Here is a 16,617-nt window from a genome sequence, read left to right as displayed (position 1 = left end):
GGCTATGGCAACCCACTGCAGTATTCTTGCCTGGAGAATCCCATGGATAGAGGAGCCTGGCGGGCTAGGGTCCATAGGATCACAAAGAGTCAGACATGACTTAGCAGCAGCAGCAGAGGAACTCATGTTCCAAAAATACAGTCTTCAGGAAAGTTTCTTGGAGGTGAGACGCAGACAGACACTGATCATTTCTCAAGAGGAGAGTAGTATAGAGAATTGTCTTCTGGGAGGAACTCGGAGAATTGAGTGAACAAGAAAAGAGGAGTAGGTTAGAGTAGGTTAGACCAGAAAAGAGGCAGGTGGAACAATCCTGATGAAACGAGGGTCTATGGGAACAAGGGACGATCATCTGGCTAGAACAATTGGCCTAGCCATGGATATAGACCCAGAGTGAAGAACTACATTTGAGTCTGAATTCTCAAGGCAGAGAGTGGGAGAATGGGGTGGGAGGCAGGAGTGGGCCAGGACTGGAAGGACAGGGGGCAGCTAGCTGGGTAGAGGAGGAAAATGGAGATAAGGAATTCAGCCTGGAGCATCGAAGAACCCAGGTACCAAACCCTTCTTCTGAGACAGGGCAGCATTTCAGTAATGGAGAAGGAGAGGTCGAAGGTAAACCACTCACAGACAGAAGCTTTGAGCCACAGGTGACAATGAAGGAATTTTCCAGCTCCTGCCTGCTCGACTTGTATGAGATCCACCCGCTGAGACAGTTGTGTTGATGATCAAATTACTTTTTGGACAAGGAATCAGCTGAGAGGAAGTCCTAATGAAACCCTAATGAATTGTGTCGCTTAGGTTGCTTGCCTCTGACAAGGCTGCCTCCATCCACCCTGCTGTTAGGAAGCAGGAGGATCTTGCGTTAGTCCACCCGGCTCATCGCAGAGGGATGGAAGGAGGATCAGAGGTGGGACCATGGCATTGGGAGAAAGCCCAGCCTTCAGAGAGCCTGTCGGGATCCGCTGGTCCAGCCCTCACTGATGGATTAGGGCAGCGGTCCCCAACATTTTTGGCACAAGTGACAATTTTACCATGGGTGGGGGGGTGGTTTGGGATGATTCAAGTGCATTACTTTCATTGTGCACTTTATTTCTAATCTAATGCCACCACTGATCTGACAGGAGGTACTAGTCTATGGTCTGGAAGATTGGGGCCCCCTAGATTGGCAAAAGCCACTGGCCATCAATGGAAAGTAACTTGAAAAAGAAAACCAATGAAAAAAAAAAAAAAACAATGTTATTAGAATAGGTCATGTGTAGCATTTCTTAAACTTTCTTTTCACTCTGTCTGGAGGGGCTGGTGTTCAAAAAAGTAGACTCAGAGAAATGTTCCTGTAGCTAATATTGATCTTTTTTTTTTTGAGGCATTGAAACTGAAGCCTGTGCTTCCTTAAAAAGGAAGGTTGCAAGTTGAAAGAGGGATTATACACAGATGGGCATGAGACTTTCTTCTAAAAGTAGCTAGAAGGATCAAAACAGGCAAAATTCCATTTGCAACAACATGGACAGACCCTGAGAGCACAATGGTAAGTGAGGTAAGTCAAAGACAAAGACAGGTACTGTACGACATCACTTATATGTGGAACCTGAAAAGTGAAAAGCCATATAAACAGAGAGTAGATTGGTAGATTGACAGGGGTGGGGAGGTGGGGAAAGTGAGCAAGGGTGGCCTAAGGGCACAAACTTGCAGTTGGAAGATGAGTAATTTCTGGGGATCTAATGCACAGCATGGTGACTACGGTTACAATACTGTGCTGTACACTTGAAAATTGCTATGAGAGTAGATCTTAAAAGTTCTCTCTCTCTCGCTCTTTCACACACACGCAAGTTAAATGTGTGAAGTGATGGCTGTGTTCATTAACTTTATTGTGGTAATCATTTTGTAATACATACATACATCAAATTACCATATTGTCTACCTTAAAGCTCAACATTCAGAAAACTAAGATCATGGCATCCGGTCCCATCACTTCATGGGAAATAGATGGGGAAACAGTGGAAACAGTGTCAGACTTTATTTTTCTGGGCTCCAAAATCACTGCAGATGGTGACTGCAGCCATGAAATTAAAAGACGCTTACTCCTTGGAAGGAAAGTTATGACCAACCTAGATAGCATATTCAAAAGCAGAGACATTACTTTGCCAACAAAGGTTTGTCTAGTCAAGGCTATGGTTTTTCCTGTGGTCATGTATGGATGTGAGAGTTGGACTGTGAAGAAAGCTGAGAGCTGAAGAATTGATGCTTTTGAACTGTGGTGTTGGGGAAGACCATTGAAAGTCCCTTGGACTGCAAGAAGATCCAACCAGTCTATCCTAAATGAGATCAGTCCTGGGTGTTCATTGGTAGGACTGATTTTAAAGCTGCAACTCCAGTACTTTGGCCACCTGATGCAAAGAGCTGACTCATTTGAAAAGACCCTGATGCTAGGAAAGATTGCAGGCAGGAGGAGAAGGGGACAACAGAGGATGAGATGGTTGGATGGCATCACTGACTCAATGGACATGGGTTTGGGTGGACTCCGAGAGTTGGTAATAGACAGGGAGGCCTGGCGTGCTGCAGTTCATGGGGTCACAAAGAGTTGGACATGACTGAGCGACTGAACTGAACTGAACTACCTTAAACTTACACAAAGTTATATGTCAATTATATCTTAAAAGACCTGGGTGGGCGGTGGGGAGGGGAAGCAAAACTCCACCAATATCAATTCAATATTACTTAATACTTTACCCAATTTTGACCTAAAATCACTCATGGACAGCCTAAAATCACCTGGACCCTCACTTGAGGAAAGACTGGACCAGCTGGTTTTGAAGGTCACTCTTTCAGTGCTAAGAGTTCACGTTTCTATGCAGCACACATCTATCTGCTGAGAGCTGGTTCTATTTAACTTTCACCTGATTGGGCATCCTGGAATCCTAGAACTTAAGATTTGTAAGACAAAGATTTCACCAGTTCTCTTCTCCCCTCCTAGACTACAGTCGCCACAGAACTGAAGCCGATGCCTGGGTTTCTGCTACTCTGACCCTTTAAGAGCTCATCCTGCTTCAGTTCCCCTGACAGATAGATTGTTCTTTCTCTAAGGCAGCCATTCCAGCATTAAAAAGTTCATCCTTAAATGGAGCAAAAACCAGACCACAATCAAAGTCTGATTAGCTGTACTTCAGAGCTCATCTCTCGGAGAAGGCAATGGCACCCCACTCCAGTACTCTTGCCTGGAAAATCCCATGGACAGAGGAGCCTGGTGGGCTGCCATCTACAGGGTCGCACAGAGTCAGACACGACTGAAGCGACTTAGCAGCAGCAGCAGCAGCAGCAGCAGAGCTCATCTCTAATAGTCTTAAGCAACTCCCAAGCTACACATGTGGGCAGTTTGGATTTGAGTACAAGTGTATCTAACTCAGTAGCTGTTCCCTTCCTCTTATACTCTCCAGTCTCTCCAGCTCTTGGGGGAATTGGTATACATGAATTCTAGGCTCCAAGCTGCCATATCAAGTAAGCCATTGCCTTTCTATCCAGCTCAGTTTCTTCACCTGAAATAGATGGGACTAGACTAGGTCCGTCTAGTCAAAGCTATGGTTTTTCCAGTGGTCATGTATGGATGTGAGAGTTGGACTATAAGGAAAGCTGAGCGCCGAAGAATTGATGCTTTTGAACTGTGGTGTTGGAGAAGACTCTTGAGAGTCCCTTGGACTGCAAGGAGATCCAACCAGTCCATCCTAAAGGAAATCAGTCCTGAATATTCATTGGAAGGACTGATGCTGAAGCTGAATGTCTAATACTCGGCCACCTGTGATATGAAGAACTGACCCTTGGAAAAGACTCTGATGCTGGGAAGGATTGAAGGCGGGAGGATAAGGGGATGACAGAGGATAAGATGATTGGATGGCATCACTGACTCAATGAACATGAGTTTGAGTAAACTCTGGGAGCTGATGATGGGCAGGGGGGCCTGGTGTGCTGCAGTCCATGGGGCCGAAAAGAGTCGGACATGACTGAGTGACTGAACTGACTGAGATATCCTGCTTTAGTATTTCATGGTATAATACTACTACTACTAATAAGTAGCATTTGTTGCATGTTGATTTCATGCCAGGAACTTTAGGGAGATTAATTATCATCTCCAGTTTTGCAGGTTAAACAGAGAGAGACTAAGTGGCTAACCCAAGGTCGCACACTAGTAAGTGATGGGAACAAGATCCATACCCATGGGATCCACCTCTAACACCCTCCCTCTTACTCGCTTGCTGTGTCTTAGGATTGCTTGCTTCCTAGTTTCTGTACCAGGTGAGATTTTTCTAAAACTGGGATTTTTGGAAAACAGGCTTTCCTAGAGAGGATTGATCTGACCCAAAGGGCAGGTGCCCTCTGCCCCCAGTGAATGGGATGGTCAGGGAGAGAAACCTCTCTGATGCAGGCCCACCAGGTCATTTCTTCCCTCTGTCCCATTTGGTCCTTGATGATTCAACCAGACTCAGCTTCCCTCCTCAAGTATCCTGCCTTTGCTTTCTGAGAAGTTCTTCCTAGACGTATGTCCCTAAATTCCCCAAAGTCTTAGTAGGACAGATTAGGAACTCGAGGTCTTTGGGAAACTTTGTGATACAGTGTAAGGAGCAGAAGGTTTAAAGGTCTTAAGTTCAGCTCTCAGTTCAACCACCGACTAGCAGCCTGATGAGGGAAGTCAATCAATTACATTAATCCTCAGTTTACCATCCATAAAATGGGAATCATAATCCGTACCTCATCAGGATTGAGGGAGATTTCAGTGTGATGAGAGGGGATGTGAGGCAGCAACCACAACACGGGGCACGTGGGAGTGTCCACAAACGTTTTCTCCCTTCCCCTTTCATATCCTCTAATGGTTTGTATGGAGCATGCTATGCTATGCTATGCTAAGTCGCTTCAGTCGTGTCCAACTCTGTGTGACCCCATAGACGGCAGCCCATCAGGCTCCTCTGTCCCTGGGATTCTCCAGGCAAGAATACTGGAGTGGGTTGTCATTTCCTTCTCCAATGCATGAAAGAGAAAAGTGAAAGTGAAGTTGCTCAGTCGTGTCCACTCTTAGCGACCCCATGGACTGCAGCCTACCAGGCTCCTCCGTCCATGGGATTTTCCAGGCAAGAGTACTGGAGTGGGGTGCCATTGCCTTCTCCGTGTATGGAGCATAGCGCTGCTCAAGCTTTGCTGGCCAAATCCATAAGGACCTTTCATCCTGGGACTGTGACTTGCAGCACAGGGGCTCTGGGAATAGCTGGTCACCTGAGTTCTTAAATGGTATCTCCCAGGTCCCCAGAAGGAGCCATCTCCAGACACAGGACAGCGGTGAGGGACCAGGCACAGAGTGATGGATGTGCACCTCCTGTGAGGCTGCTTCTCTGGCCGGGTAGACTAGATGGACGGCTAGTGCAGCTGTCGCTTCCAGTCCACTTACCTGCAGGAGTTCAAATACAGCAAGGAGGTCCCCTCCAGAGAGGTTCCCACAAAAGATGGGGTGATAGCACAGCCTGGGGGGCTCGTAGTCCTGGTCAGCTAGTTTCACCACAGGAGCAGCCACAGTGGCACCCAAATATTCTGGCTTTCCCTAGGGCAGAAAAGATAAGAATTTTTGTTCCTTGTGGTCACCTACCTTGTGTCTCAGTGTGATTTTGTAATTAACCTTCACAAAACCATCAGCCTCATGTCTCCCTCCTACTACTGTCTACATGCCTCACTGTCTTCTTCTGCTAAGCCCCTCTAGTCCTTTTCCATAGGCTCGGGGAGCAATAGAATCTATCTGGGCTCCCAGGGAAAACTCTAAGGTCATCTCAGGGGCTTCCTGGCTGAAGACCACCTTAGGGGTTATCTCTTTTTTTCAGTGTATTGAGCTCAGTGGAATGAAGATAATCACCCCGGGTAGACTTGAAAGGGAAAAGGAAAATAAAGTGATAGCACACATTCTGAACGATCTCCAGGGCAGGGCACCACTGTGGCTGAGACACAAGTTTGGAGTCCAGGCAAGCATGAGTTGGAGACGCCAAATCTACTACTTTCTAGATCTCTGGTCTTGGACCATTTACTCAACCATTTTGATCCTCATGCTTAAAAAGGGGTTAAAAGTACATTGTTTTGAGAGCAAAAGTAGGGTACTGCGCATGTCCCCTGCACACAACATCACCTAAGGCGGGGCAAACCACCTAAGGACAGTGTTACCCTCTCCCCATATAAGGAACAAGTTTGCTCCTCCTTCTCAGGGAGCAAGTCAGCAAGGGAACCTGTCGATTCTCATTCCCCCACTGCTGCAGCAGGGGCCCCAGTAAAGCCTTGGGTGAATTTCTTTTTTAAAAAAAGGTACATTGTTTACAGGGCCATGATGATTAATGTAATAATGTATGTGCTTTGCACAACAGCTGGTAAACAGTAAGTGCTCAGTGGCAATCCACTCCAGTATTCTTGTCTGGAGAATCCCCATGGACAGAGGAGCCTGGTGGGGTACAGTCCATGGGGTCACAAAGGGCTGGACACGACTGAGTGACTAAGCACAGCACACGCATAGTAATACGATGGTGATTAAGATCAGCATGTTTAAGTAATAGAGCAATTCTGCCCAACTGTTCTTGGCAGTAAAAGAGTATTAGAATGGCTTTGTTTGTAAGTTTCTTGAAGAACTACTTGATGGTATATCTTCTGCCTTTTCCTAGTGCCTGCTCCCAGTTCTGGTTCCACCCCAAGCAGCCTGGGGCTGGAGCCTGGGGCTGCTTTGCTGTTTATCTCAAGAACAGCTGTGATGTAAGTCCCAGGCAGGCAGGCAGGATTACCTATTTTATTCACTGTTACGTCCTCTTGGCACAGGGCAGGCACTCATCCAAGCTCTTGTTGATCCAAGAGTAAAAGAGCTTTCACTTATCTGGATAAGTGACCTCCAAGTCCAAGGACAGGGCCCATACTCTCTTTGGCTGAGGCTGGGTTTTAACACCTGTGCTGCTTCATTGCCTTTGGACTCATGAACCAGCATTTGCATTCCCGGCTGTAAAAGGAAGCTTGGCGAGGGGGAAAACAAACAAACGAAGCTGCCTGCTGATATCCAGTGGCACCATCAGACCTGTTCCGGGGATGAGTGGAGTTAGGGCAGCTGGATATGAAATGAATGATCTGCTGCATAATTATTTTGTCCATAATCCTAGCTCAGAAAAATTAACTTAAAACGAGCCCTGGAAACAAAAGAGTAAACATAAACTGAAGCAACCTGCGTGCCAAATGTAAACTAATTTCTTACAGAGCCGGCAGACTTGAATGAGGGCACAGGCACCGTGTAACGAGAGAAAGCTAGAGACTGGAAGCTGGGTCCTGCAGAGTCAGAATCTAAAATTTGATCATCACCATGGGATTGTGATGGCGGCAGCCCACGGGTGTGAACAGAATCTTTTGCACATCAACACGTATCTCAAGGAAGAAAGTGCAAAAAAAAGTTCATATTTTCTTTCTCTCCTACATTTTCTTTTCCTTTAGATGTGAGAATGTAGGCTTTCTTTTCTGGACAGAGTTTGGCTTGGGGAGGGGCCCAGGAAGGCAATCAATGAATGGAGATCTAGAAGAGGGTCTGAAAAGCAAACAGACAAAGGGAAATCCACTGTAGTCCAGTGGGTGGGTCTCAGTTTTTAATGATGACTGATTGCTGTTGTGTATATTTGTGTGTGTGTGTGTGTGTGTGTGTGCGCGCGCGCGTGCTAAGTTGTGGCCAACTCTTTGCAACCCCATGGGCTGTAACCCGCCAGACTCCTCTTTTTGCCCATGGAAATTTTCCAGGCAAGAATACTGGAGTGGGTTGCCGTTTCCTCCTCCAGGGGAGCCTCCCGCTCCAGGGGAGCCTCCCGCCCCAGGGGAGCCTCCCGCCCCAGGGATTGAACCTGCACTTCCTGTGTCTCCTGCATTGCAGGCAGACTCTTTACTGATGAGCTACCTGGGCAGCCCTTGATTGTTGTTATTGGTTGTCAAATAAAAATACTTAAGATTGGAATCATATTGTTATGGACTCTATTAAAAAGGTGTTTATTTTGTGACCTTCTTTACAGAAAGTCTATATTCTAGGCACAGCAGTAGAACACACATCTACTGGAGTAGGTTGCCGTACCCTCCTCCAGGGGATCTTCCTGACCTAGGGATTGAACCCACGTCTCCTGAGGCTCCTGCATTGTAGGAGGATTCTTTACCACTGACCCACTGGGGGAGCCCATAAATATACCACTTAGCCCAAATTTACAGATGGGGGAATGGAGTCCAGAGAGTGACAAGGAGAAGCTGAATATGTATGTCTAAAGGGAGACAGTCACAATGGCCACTCCACTTGTGCAGGGAAAAGTGGACACAGGAGGCTAAATTCAAGTTCTGGCTGTGCCTCCAGCCAGCTGTGACCTTGAACAAGGCATTTGACCTTTCTGGGCTTCTGTTTCCTCTTCTCCAAAGCCAGAAGGGGCTTCATGCTCTCCAGTTCTCCCATCCAAATTTCCTCCTGACCTTGGCTGAAGGTCGGAGCTGCCAGGCTGCTCTGAGGAGGTGAGGAGGCTTTAGGAAGTTTTCTTACAACAACTCTTGTACTTAGTATTATTTGTGCTTCTACAATCTCCAAAGGAGGTAAAGACATTAAAGAAAACATTAAAACAAGCCTTTGCCTTTCCCTTTAGACTTCTTAGTTTAAAAAAGAAAAAGATTTGTTTCAGTGATTAAAAAAAAAAATCCTCCAGTAAGCTTTAGAATTGGCCCAGCATTTCAGAACACAGACATCTTTGGAGAGGAAGCAGTCTGGCTAACATCATAACAGAAATGAGATGGAGATAAATGCATTGTTTCAGGGCTTGGAAGCAACAACCAAAATAAGAAGATCCAGTTACAAGACTGAATCGGTGACAATACATCCATTTGCTTCCAGCCAGGGAGATCAGTAAAGACCTTCTGTTTTCAAAAGGCATGGACTTTTTTTACTAGCAGCAATAGAATATAGAGCCCGCTGGGGACTGGGGACAACTATGGGTGGCCTTAATAATTATATTCCTAAAGAAGTGAATGTTGATTGAACTTTTGTGAATCAGATCCTATTTTAATTGCAATCTAAAGGGTAATCTAAGCAAAAAAAAAAAAAAAAAAACAACCCATTAGTAAAACAAATGATCTTCACTGATTTCCCTAGTTCTGTAAAATCAGCGTTTTTCCCAGGTGAGAACTGCGTCCAGGCACCGTCCCAGGCTGGATAAAGAAAGGAAGGTGGCTGAAAACAGAGTGTTTTTGGTGAAGCCCGGTCAGCGCAGCCCTGAGACACTCACCACCGCGTCACTGTCATACAGCTCCACCACCACTAAGGGTGGGGATTCTGCCAGCTCCTTCTGGTCTCCATGCAGCACCAGGTCATTGAACAGGAGCATCTGGTTCCAGGTGGGGGAGAGGGTCTCAGGAATGACCTGTAAGGTGGGGCCAAGAGAAAAGCCAACACTCACTCGATCAAGTTGGAGGGGGCTCTGGGAAGGGTAAAGAGGACACATCCTTAACATCATTGCTCACTTGATCAACATTCAAGCAACAAAGGAAATTAATATACTACTAAGTACCGGATGCTAGGCATGCAGACTCCCTGCCCTGGAGGAGCTTACCTAAGTTTCATGAGTAGTACCCCACCTGATTGCCACCCTATTTACAAACACGAGTGTAAAAGTGAAAGTCACTCAGTTGTGTCTGACTCTTTTGTGACCCCATGGACTGGAGCCCGCCAGGCTCCTCTGTCCTTGGAATTCTCCAGGCAAGAATACTGGAGTGGGTTGCCATTTCCTTCTCCAGGGCATCTTCTCTACCCAGGGATTGAACCTGGGTCCCTGCTTTGGAGGAGGACTCTTTACCATCTGAGCCACCAGGGAAGGCATTTGCAAGCATAATTCCAGCTTAATCCTCGCAGTGGTGCTTCCATCATGACACCAGCTACCCTTCACTGAGCACGTACTGTGTGTTGGTTGCAGTGCGTCACATACACTGTCTCGCTCAAACTTCCCAACAATTCTGGGAGGTGGAAGCATAAGCCAATGCTCACTTGTCCAGAGTGAGCACGTGGCAGAACCAGGATTTAACCTGGATCCTTTGGCCCAAACTGCTAACTTCATCCATCCTCACCAAGTAGATGCTAATATTATCTCCATTTGGTTGTTCTTGTTGTGCTGTCATGTCCAACTCTTTGTAACCCCATGTCCACCAGGCTCCTCTGTCCATGGAATTTTCCAAGCAATACAGAAGTGGGTTGCCATTTCCTCCTGCAGGGCATCTTCCCAACTCAGGGATCTCTTGCATCTCCTGCATTGGCAGGCAGATACTTTTACCTGGGAAGCCCAGTGAAAGGCTAAACTGAGGATGAGGGAGATTTAGTGATTCTTCATTTGTTAACAAATAAAATTGTGTCATCAAATACTCAAAAGAAGATTCTCAAGTTAATATTCCTGTGGAATTCTACTGCTGTTGGCTACTTAATCTGACTGTATTGAACTGACTAGGGTCTTCAAAATAATCCTTACCATTTTGCATGACATCATTCTTTCCTCCATAGCAAATTGTGACAGTGGAAATTAGCTGCACCCATTATGCAGATGGGAAACCAAAGGACAACCAAACTACATAATTTGTCCAGAACCATGAATGTCTCACCAGAAGTGGCTCAGCGCTCCCTGCCAGGCCATTCAAGCAGTACCTTTAGAAGCTAAGGTGTGATGGACTTGCATCCTCTATTTTACTGGATGTTTGGAAACATGCCATTTTTACAGAGCTAGAAGCTAGGCCTGCTTGCAGGATGGGTGGACTTTGCAACTAGGCAAAAACTGTTGCATTCATACGTGAGTACTGGAAACAGGCCACAGTCACAGCCTCCCAGACAGTGCAGGCAAATGGACGATTTCACAGCATAATGCAGACCACACAGCAGCTGCTGGATCCTGAGGAAATTTCCACTGCGCACCACTCTCTCTAGGAGGGATTAGAGAGAGCCTCTGGCCTGAACTAACTAACTGCTTAGGCTCCAAGGTCCAAATAAAACTGTCATCTCAGAGTTTTACATCAAGAGCCATTTCAAGTCACGGCCTTAAATCATTTGCACTGTGATCACGAAATAATATTTTTATTGCTTTTTATGTGAGCCATAAAAATATCGCACATTCCACAACTTCCTTCCTTGCTTTTTTGCCTTTGGAGTATTTTATGCCTCTCACACAGTGAGGTTTTGAACATTACGTTCCAGAGAAAATCTTAATTCTTTGGACAGGAAAAGAATGGCTTCCACCAACTCACGAACAGAAGTTACAGCGTTGCAATGCTAAGTTCCCCTGTGAAGGTGACTGACATCACAATAAACATGTGTTTTCAGGTTGCTTTTGAAAATAAAAATGTGATCATTTTTGCAGGCTGCCCCCAAGAGTGTAATACCAAAGCAATTTATAATTCTCACAGCATCTTTCCTACAGAAATGTTCTGATGGCTTCCTTGGCACTTGGGGCTATAATTGCTGCTTGGTAAGATTCCAGAGGCTAGCATTCAATCTTTCGTTCATTATATATCTATTCCTTCAAAGTGCTGGCACAGTGTCCAGTATCACATGGCATCCTGTGCTGAGTGGGTGTTCGATAGCTACTTGCATGAAGTAATGAGTGGGTATTGGCTTGTCCCATGAGTGAAAGGACATGTGGCCACCTTTGAGAGGTACTGAAAGGCTCACCCGAGCAAAAGTACATTCTCCCACTTTGTAACCGGGAAGGGTTAAATTTAAATTTACACTGGATCTGCTTCTTTGACTTTAACCCTTTTTTGTTATTATAAACATACATAATGGCTTGCTTCAGGGACATAACCTGAGCCCTGCACCTGGCAAGGACTCTAAGGTAATGAAACTAACACATCCCCCTATCTGAGACTTGCCATTCTAGGGGATATTTGCAAGGATTGAATAGTCTTTTTACTTTGTTTTCTCGCCTCTCCCCATCTCTGATCCATAAAAGCACCTGGCAACCAGGCCCTGACAAGATGGTTATTTTGAGGTGATAGCTGCCATCTTCTCATCAGCTGGCTCATCGATTAAAGTCTCTTCCATTCCTCAACCCCTCGTCTCTAGGATTCACTGGCCTGTCATGCAGCGAGCAGAGCCAGCTTGGATTCCATAACAACTTCTTTGCCAAGGTGAGCACAACTCACCTCACTTTCTCAGAGCTTCCTTCAGAGGTTATGCTTGTAAAAACTGGTTCAATGACATTGCTGGAGAGATTCTAGTAACACTGAAGTTTAACGCAGAAGGAGAAGGGGACAACAGAGGATGAGATGGTTGGATGGCATCACTGACTCGATGGACATGAGTCTGAGCAAGCTCTGGGAGCTGGCGATGGACAGGGAAGCCTGGCGTGCTGCAGTCCACGGGGTCGCAAAGAGTCGGACATGACTGAGCAACTGAACTGAACTGAAGTTTAACTCTTTGAAGAAGGAGTGAGATGGCATGGATGGCGTGTGGCTTTAGTCTCAGAGACACCCCTGGAATAGAGCCCTGGTTTCACCATCCACCTATGTCCTACTTGACCAGGTGATTCAGCCCCTCTGAACCTTAGTCTTACTCACTTCAATGGAGTTAGTACCTACCTTGTAGAATTGTTATGACCATGGTTTAAGATAAAGCATATTAAGTGTCTGGCATACAGTAGGTACTCAATAAGTGCTTACTGCCCACCCTAATCAACCCCAGCCACACACATTTATAAATGAGTGAACATTTATTGACTACCTACTGCATGCCAGTCTTGGTCACTGGGTAACTTAATAAGAGAACACCTGTTCCTCAGGACTCAGCATCCACCTGTTCGAAATCTCAGCTTCCACGCTCCCCACCTGCTAAGATCCCTGTCCTTCTCCTCGAAGCTCCATCTTAGCCACACAGTCTCCCTCCCCTTCTATCTTAGCCACACAGTCTCCCTCCCCTTCTATCCCCAAAGTTTTTCTCTTTGGGAGCTGTCTCTCATTCCCTTTACTCTATCACCACAAGATTTCCAAGTTCCACGTCCTTGGTGGTGTCTGGAATAGCTGGATTTCCAGTCTGAATTATTTTGTACCATTAAGTCACATATAAGGGGCTTCCCATGTGGCGCAGTGGTAAAAAATCAGCCTCCCAATGCAGGAGATGTAAGAGATGTGAGTTTGATCCCTGGGTTGGGAAGGTCACTTATAAAGGACTTGCTGCAGAACCCACCCTTCAGAGTCAGTTTTCCTTGAGCAACACATTCAGACACGTGCTTACAGGTGAATGGTGGACCAGCTCAGCTATGACTGTAGAGCCCCCAGCTCAGCCTTCTCCACCTTGAAGAATGCATGAGCTGGGCATGTCACACAAAGACTAGTCCCACGGAGGCAGCACACACTGCAACAGGAGAGGGAATCTAGAACCCTTTCTTTTTTTTTTTTTTTTAGTTTTCTTTTTTAAAAATATGAATTTATTTATTTTAATTGGAGGCTAATTACTTTACAATATTGTATTGGTTTTGCCATACATTGACATGAATCCGCCACAGGTGTACAGATGTTCCCCATCCTGAACCTGCCTCCCACCTCCCTCCCCGTACCCGTACCCCATATCATCCCTCTGGGTCATCCCAGTGCACCAGCCCCAGGCATCTTGTCTCATGCATCGAACCTGGACTGGCGATTCATTTCACATATGATATTATATATGTTTCAATGCCATTCTCCCAAGTCATCCCACCCTTGCCCTCTCCCACAGAGTCCAAAAGAGTGTTCTATACATCTCTGTCTCTTTTGCTGTCTCTCATACAGGGTTATCATTATCATCTTTTTAAATTCCATATATATGTTATTATACTGTATTGGTCCAAAATGGAAGCAGAGTGGTTAAGCAAAATGCCTTTGGAATTAGACCAACATGGGTATCCATCCTAGCTCCACAGGTGTTAGTCACTCAGTCGTGTCCAACTCTTTGCAATCCCATGGACTGTAGCCCACCAGGCTCCTTTGTCCATGGGATTCTCCAGGTAAGAATACTGGAGTGGGTTGCCATGCCCTTCTCCAGGAGATCTTACCAACCCAGGGATCGAACCCAGGTCTACCACATTTAGGGCACACACTTTACCGTCTGAACCACCTGGGAAGGCAACATGAAAGCTGCTCAGTTGTGTCCGACTCTTTGTGACCCCATGGACTACCTTGACCCAGGGATCAAACCCAGGTCTCCTGCATTGCAGGCAAATTCTTTACCAGTTGAGTTCCCAGCATAATTTGGCTCTACCACCTTCTATTAATAATTAAAGCGTCTCCAAGCCTTACCTTCCCCATCTGCAGACTGAGGACACTAGTTCAGTTAGTCAGTCAGTTCAGTCGCTCAGTCGTGTCCGACTCTTTGCAATCCCATGAATTGCAGCACGCCAGGCCTCCCTGTCCATCACCAACTCCCAGAGTTCACTCAAACGTCCATCGAGTCTGTGATGCCATCCGGCCATCTCATCCTCTGTTGTCCCCTTTTCCTCTTACCCCCAATCCCTCCCAGCATCAGAGTCTTTTCCAATGAGTCAACTCTTCGCATGAGATGGCCAAAGTACTGGAGTTTCAGCTTTAGCATCATTCCTTCCAAAGAACACCCAGGACTGATCTCCTTTAGAATGTACTGGTTGGATCTCCTTGCAGTCCAAGGGACTCTCAAGAGTCTTCTCCAACACCACAGTTCAAAAGCATCAAATCTCTGGTGCTCAGATTTCTTCACAGTCCAACTCTCACATCCATACATGACCACAGGAAAAACCATAGTCTTGACTAGACAGACCTTTGTTGGCAAAGTAATGTCTCTGCTTTTGAATATGCTATCTAGGTTGGTCATAACTTTCCTTCTAAGGAGTAAGCATCTTTTAATTTCATGGCTGCAATCACCATTTGCAGTGATTTTGGAGCCCCCAAAAATAAAGTCTGACACTGTTTCCACTGTTTCCCCATCTATTTGTCATGAAGTGATGGGACCAGATGCCATGATCTTCGTTTTCTGAATGTTGAGCTTTAAGTCAACTTTTCCACTCTCCTCCTTTACTCTCATCAAGAGGCTTTTTAGTTCCTCTTCACTTTCTGCCATAAGGGTGGTGTCATCTACATATCTGAGGCTATTGATATTTCTCCCAGCAATCTTGATTCCAGCTTGTGCTTCTTCCAGCCCAGTGTTTCTCATGATGTACTCTGCATAGAAGTTAAATAAACAGGGTAACAATATACAGCCTTGACATACTCCTTTTCCTATTCGGAACCAGTCTGTTATTCCATGTCCAGTTCTAACTGTTGCTTCCTGACCTGCATAACAGTTTCTCAAGAGGCAGGTCAGGTGGTCTGGTATTCCCATGTCTTTCAGAATTTTCCACAGTTTATTGTGATCCACACAGTCAAAGGCTTTGACATAGTCAATAAAGCAGAAATAGATGTTTTTCTGGAACTCTCTTGCTTTTTCCATGATCCAGCGGATGTTGGCAATTTGATATCTGGTTCCTCTGCCTTTTCTAAAACCAGCTTGAACATCTGGAAGTTCATGGTTCACATATTGCTGAAGCCTGGCTTAGAGAATTTTGAGCATTACTTTACTAGCATGTGAGATGAGTGCAATTGTGTGGTAGTTTGAGCATTCTTTGGCATTGCCTTTCTTTGGGATTGGAATGAAAACTGACCTTTTCCAGTCCTGTGGCCACTGCTGAGTTTTCCAAATTTGCTGGCATATTGAGTGCAGCATGTTCACAGCATCATCTTTCAGGATTTGAAATAGCTCCACTGGAATTCCATCACCTCCACTAGCTTTGTTCGTAGTGATGCTTTCTAAGACCCACTTGACTTCACATTCCTGGATGTCTGGCTCTAGGTGAGTGATCATACCATCGTGATTATCTGGATCATGAAGATCTTTTTTGTACAGTTCTTCTGTGTATTCTTGCCACCTCTTCTTAACATCTTCTGCTTCTGTTAGGTCCATACCATTTCTGTCCTTTATCGAGCCCATCTTTGCATGAAATGTTCCCTTGGTATCTCTAATTTTTTTCAAGAGATCTCTAGTCTTTCCCATTCTGTTGTTTTCCTCTATTTCTTTGCATCGATCGCTGAGGAAGGCTTTCTTATCTCTTCTTGCTATTCTTTGGAACTCTGCATTCAGATGCTTATATCTTTCCTTTTCTCCTTTGCTTTTCGCTTCTCTTCTTTTCACAGCTGTTTGTAAGACCTCCCCAGACAGCCATTTTGCTTTTTTGCATTTCTTTTCCATGGAGATGGTCTTGATCCCTGTCTCCTGTACAATGTCACGAACCTCCATCCATAGTTCATCAGGCACTCTATCTATCAGATCTAGTCCCTTAAATCTATTTCTCACTTCCACTGTATAATCATAAGGGATTTGATTTAGGTCATACCTGAATGGTCTAGTGGTTTTCCCTACTTTCTTCAATTTAAGTCTGAATTTGGCAATAAGGAGTTCATGATCTGAGCCACAGTCAGCTCCTGGTCTTCTTTTTGCTGACTATATAGAGCTTCTCCATCTTTGGCTGCAAAGAATATAATCAATCTGATTTCAGTGTTGACCATCTGGTGAGGTCCATGTGTAGAGTCTTCTCTTGTGTT

At 45.5% G+C, this 16,617-nt stretch overlaps 1 protein-coding gene and 1 long non-coding RNA gene across 8 annotated transcripts in view; one reads left to right on the top strand and one right to left on the bottom strand.

Annotated features, from left to right (window-relative positions):
• Window positions 1-16,617, bottom strand: part of FER1L6 (fer-1 like family member 6) — a 175,416-nt gene that overhangs the window by 56,930 nt on the left and 101,869 nt on the right. For all 7 annotated transcript variants that reach the window (XM_086335488.1, XM_086335491.1, XM_086335487.1 and 4 more), the window contains 2 exons: window positions 9,288-9,422; window positions 5,426-5,575 (listed from right to left, as the gene is read on the bottom strand). In XM_086335488.1, the coding sequence (XP_086191614.1) occupies window positions 5,426-5,575; window positions 9,288-9,422 (285 nt within the window). The remainder of the gene's footprint in view (window positions 1-5,425; window positions 5,576-9,287; window positions 9,423-16,617) is intronic.
• LOC147359589 (uncharacterized) lies at window positions 1,066-5,893 on the top strand. The gene is made up of 2 exons (XR_015140258.1): window positions 1,066-1,531; window positions 2,969-5,893. It is a non-coding gene; the product is annotated as an uncharacterized LOC147359589 (long non-coding RNA).

The sequence above is a fragment of the Bos grunniens genome, chromosome 14 (genome assembly GCF_055505025.1).
Source record: "Bos grunniens cultivar Pamir isolate PY7600 chromosome 14, Bosgru_T2T1.0, whole genome shotgun sequence".
Classification (NCBI taxonomy): domain Eukaryota; kingdom Metazoa; phylum Chordata; class Mammalia; order Artiodactyla; family Bovidae; genus Bos; species Bos grunniens.
The sequence above is the reverse complement of the archived record's forward strand: the minus strand, read 5'-3'. Positions and strand labels throughout refer to the sequence as shown.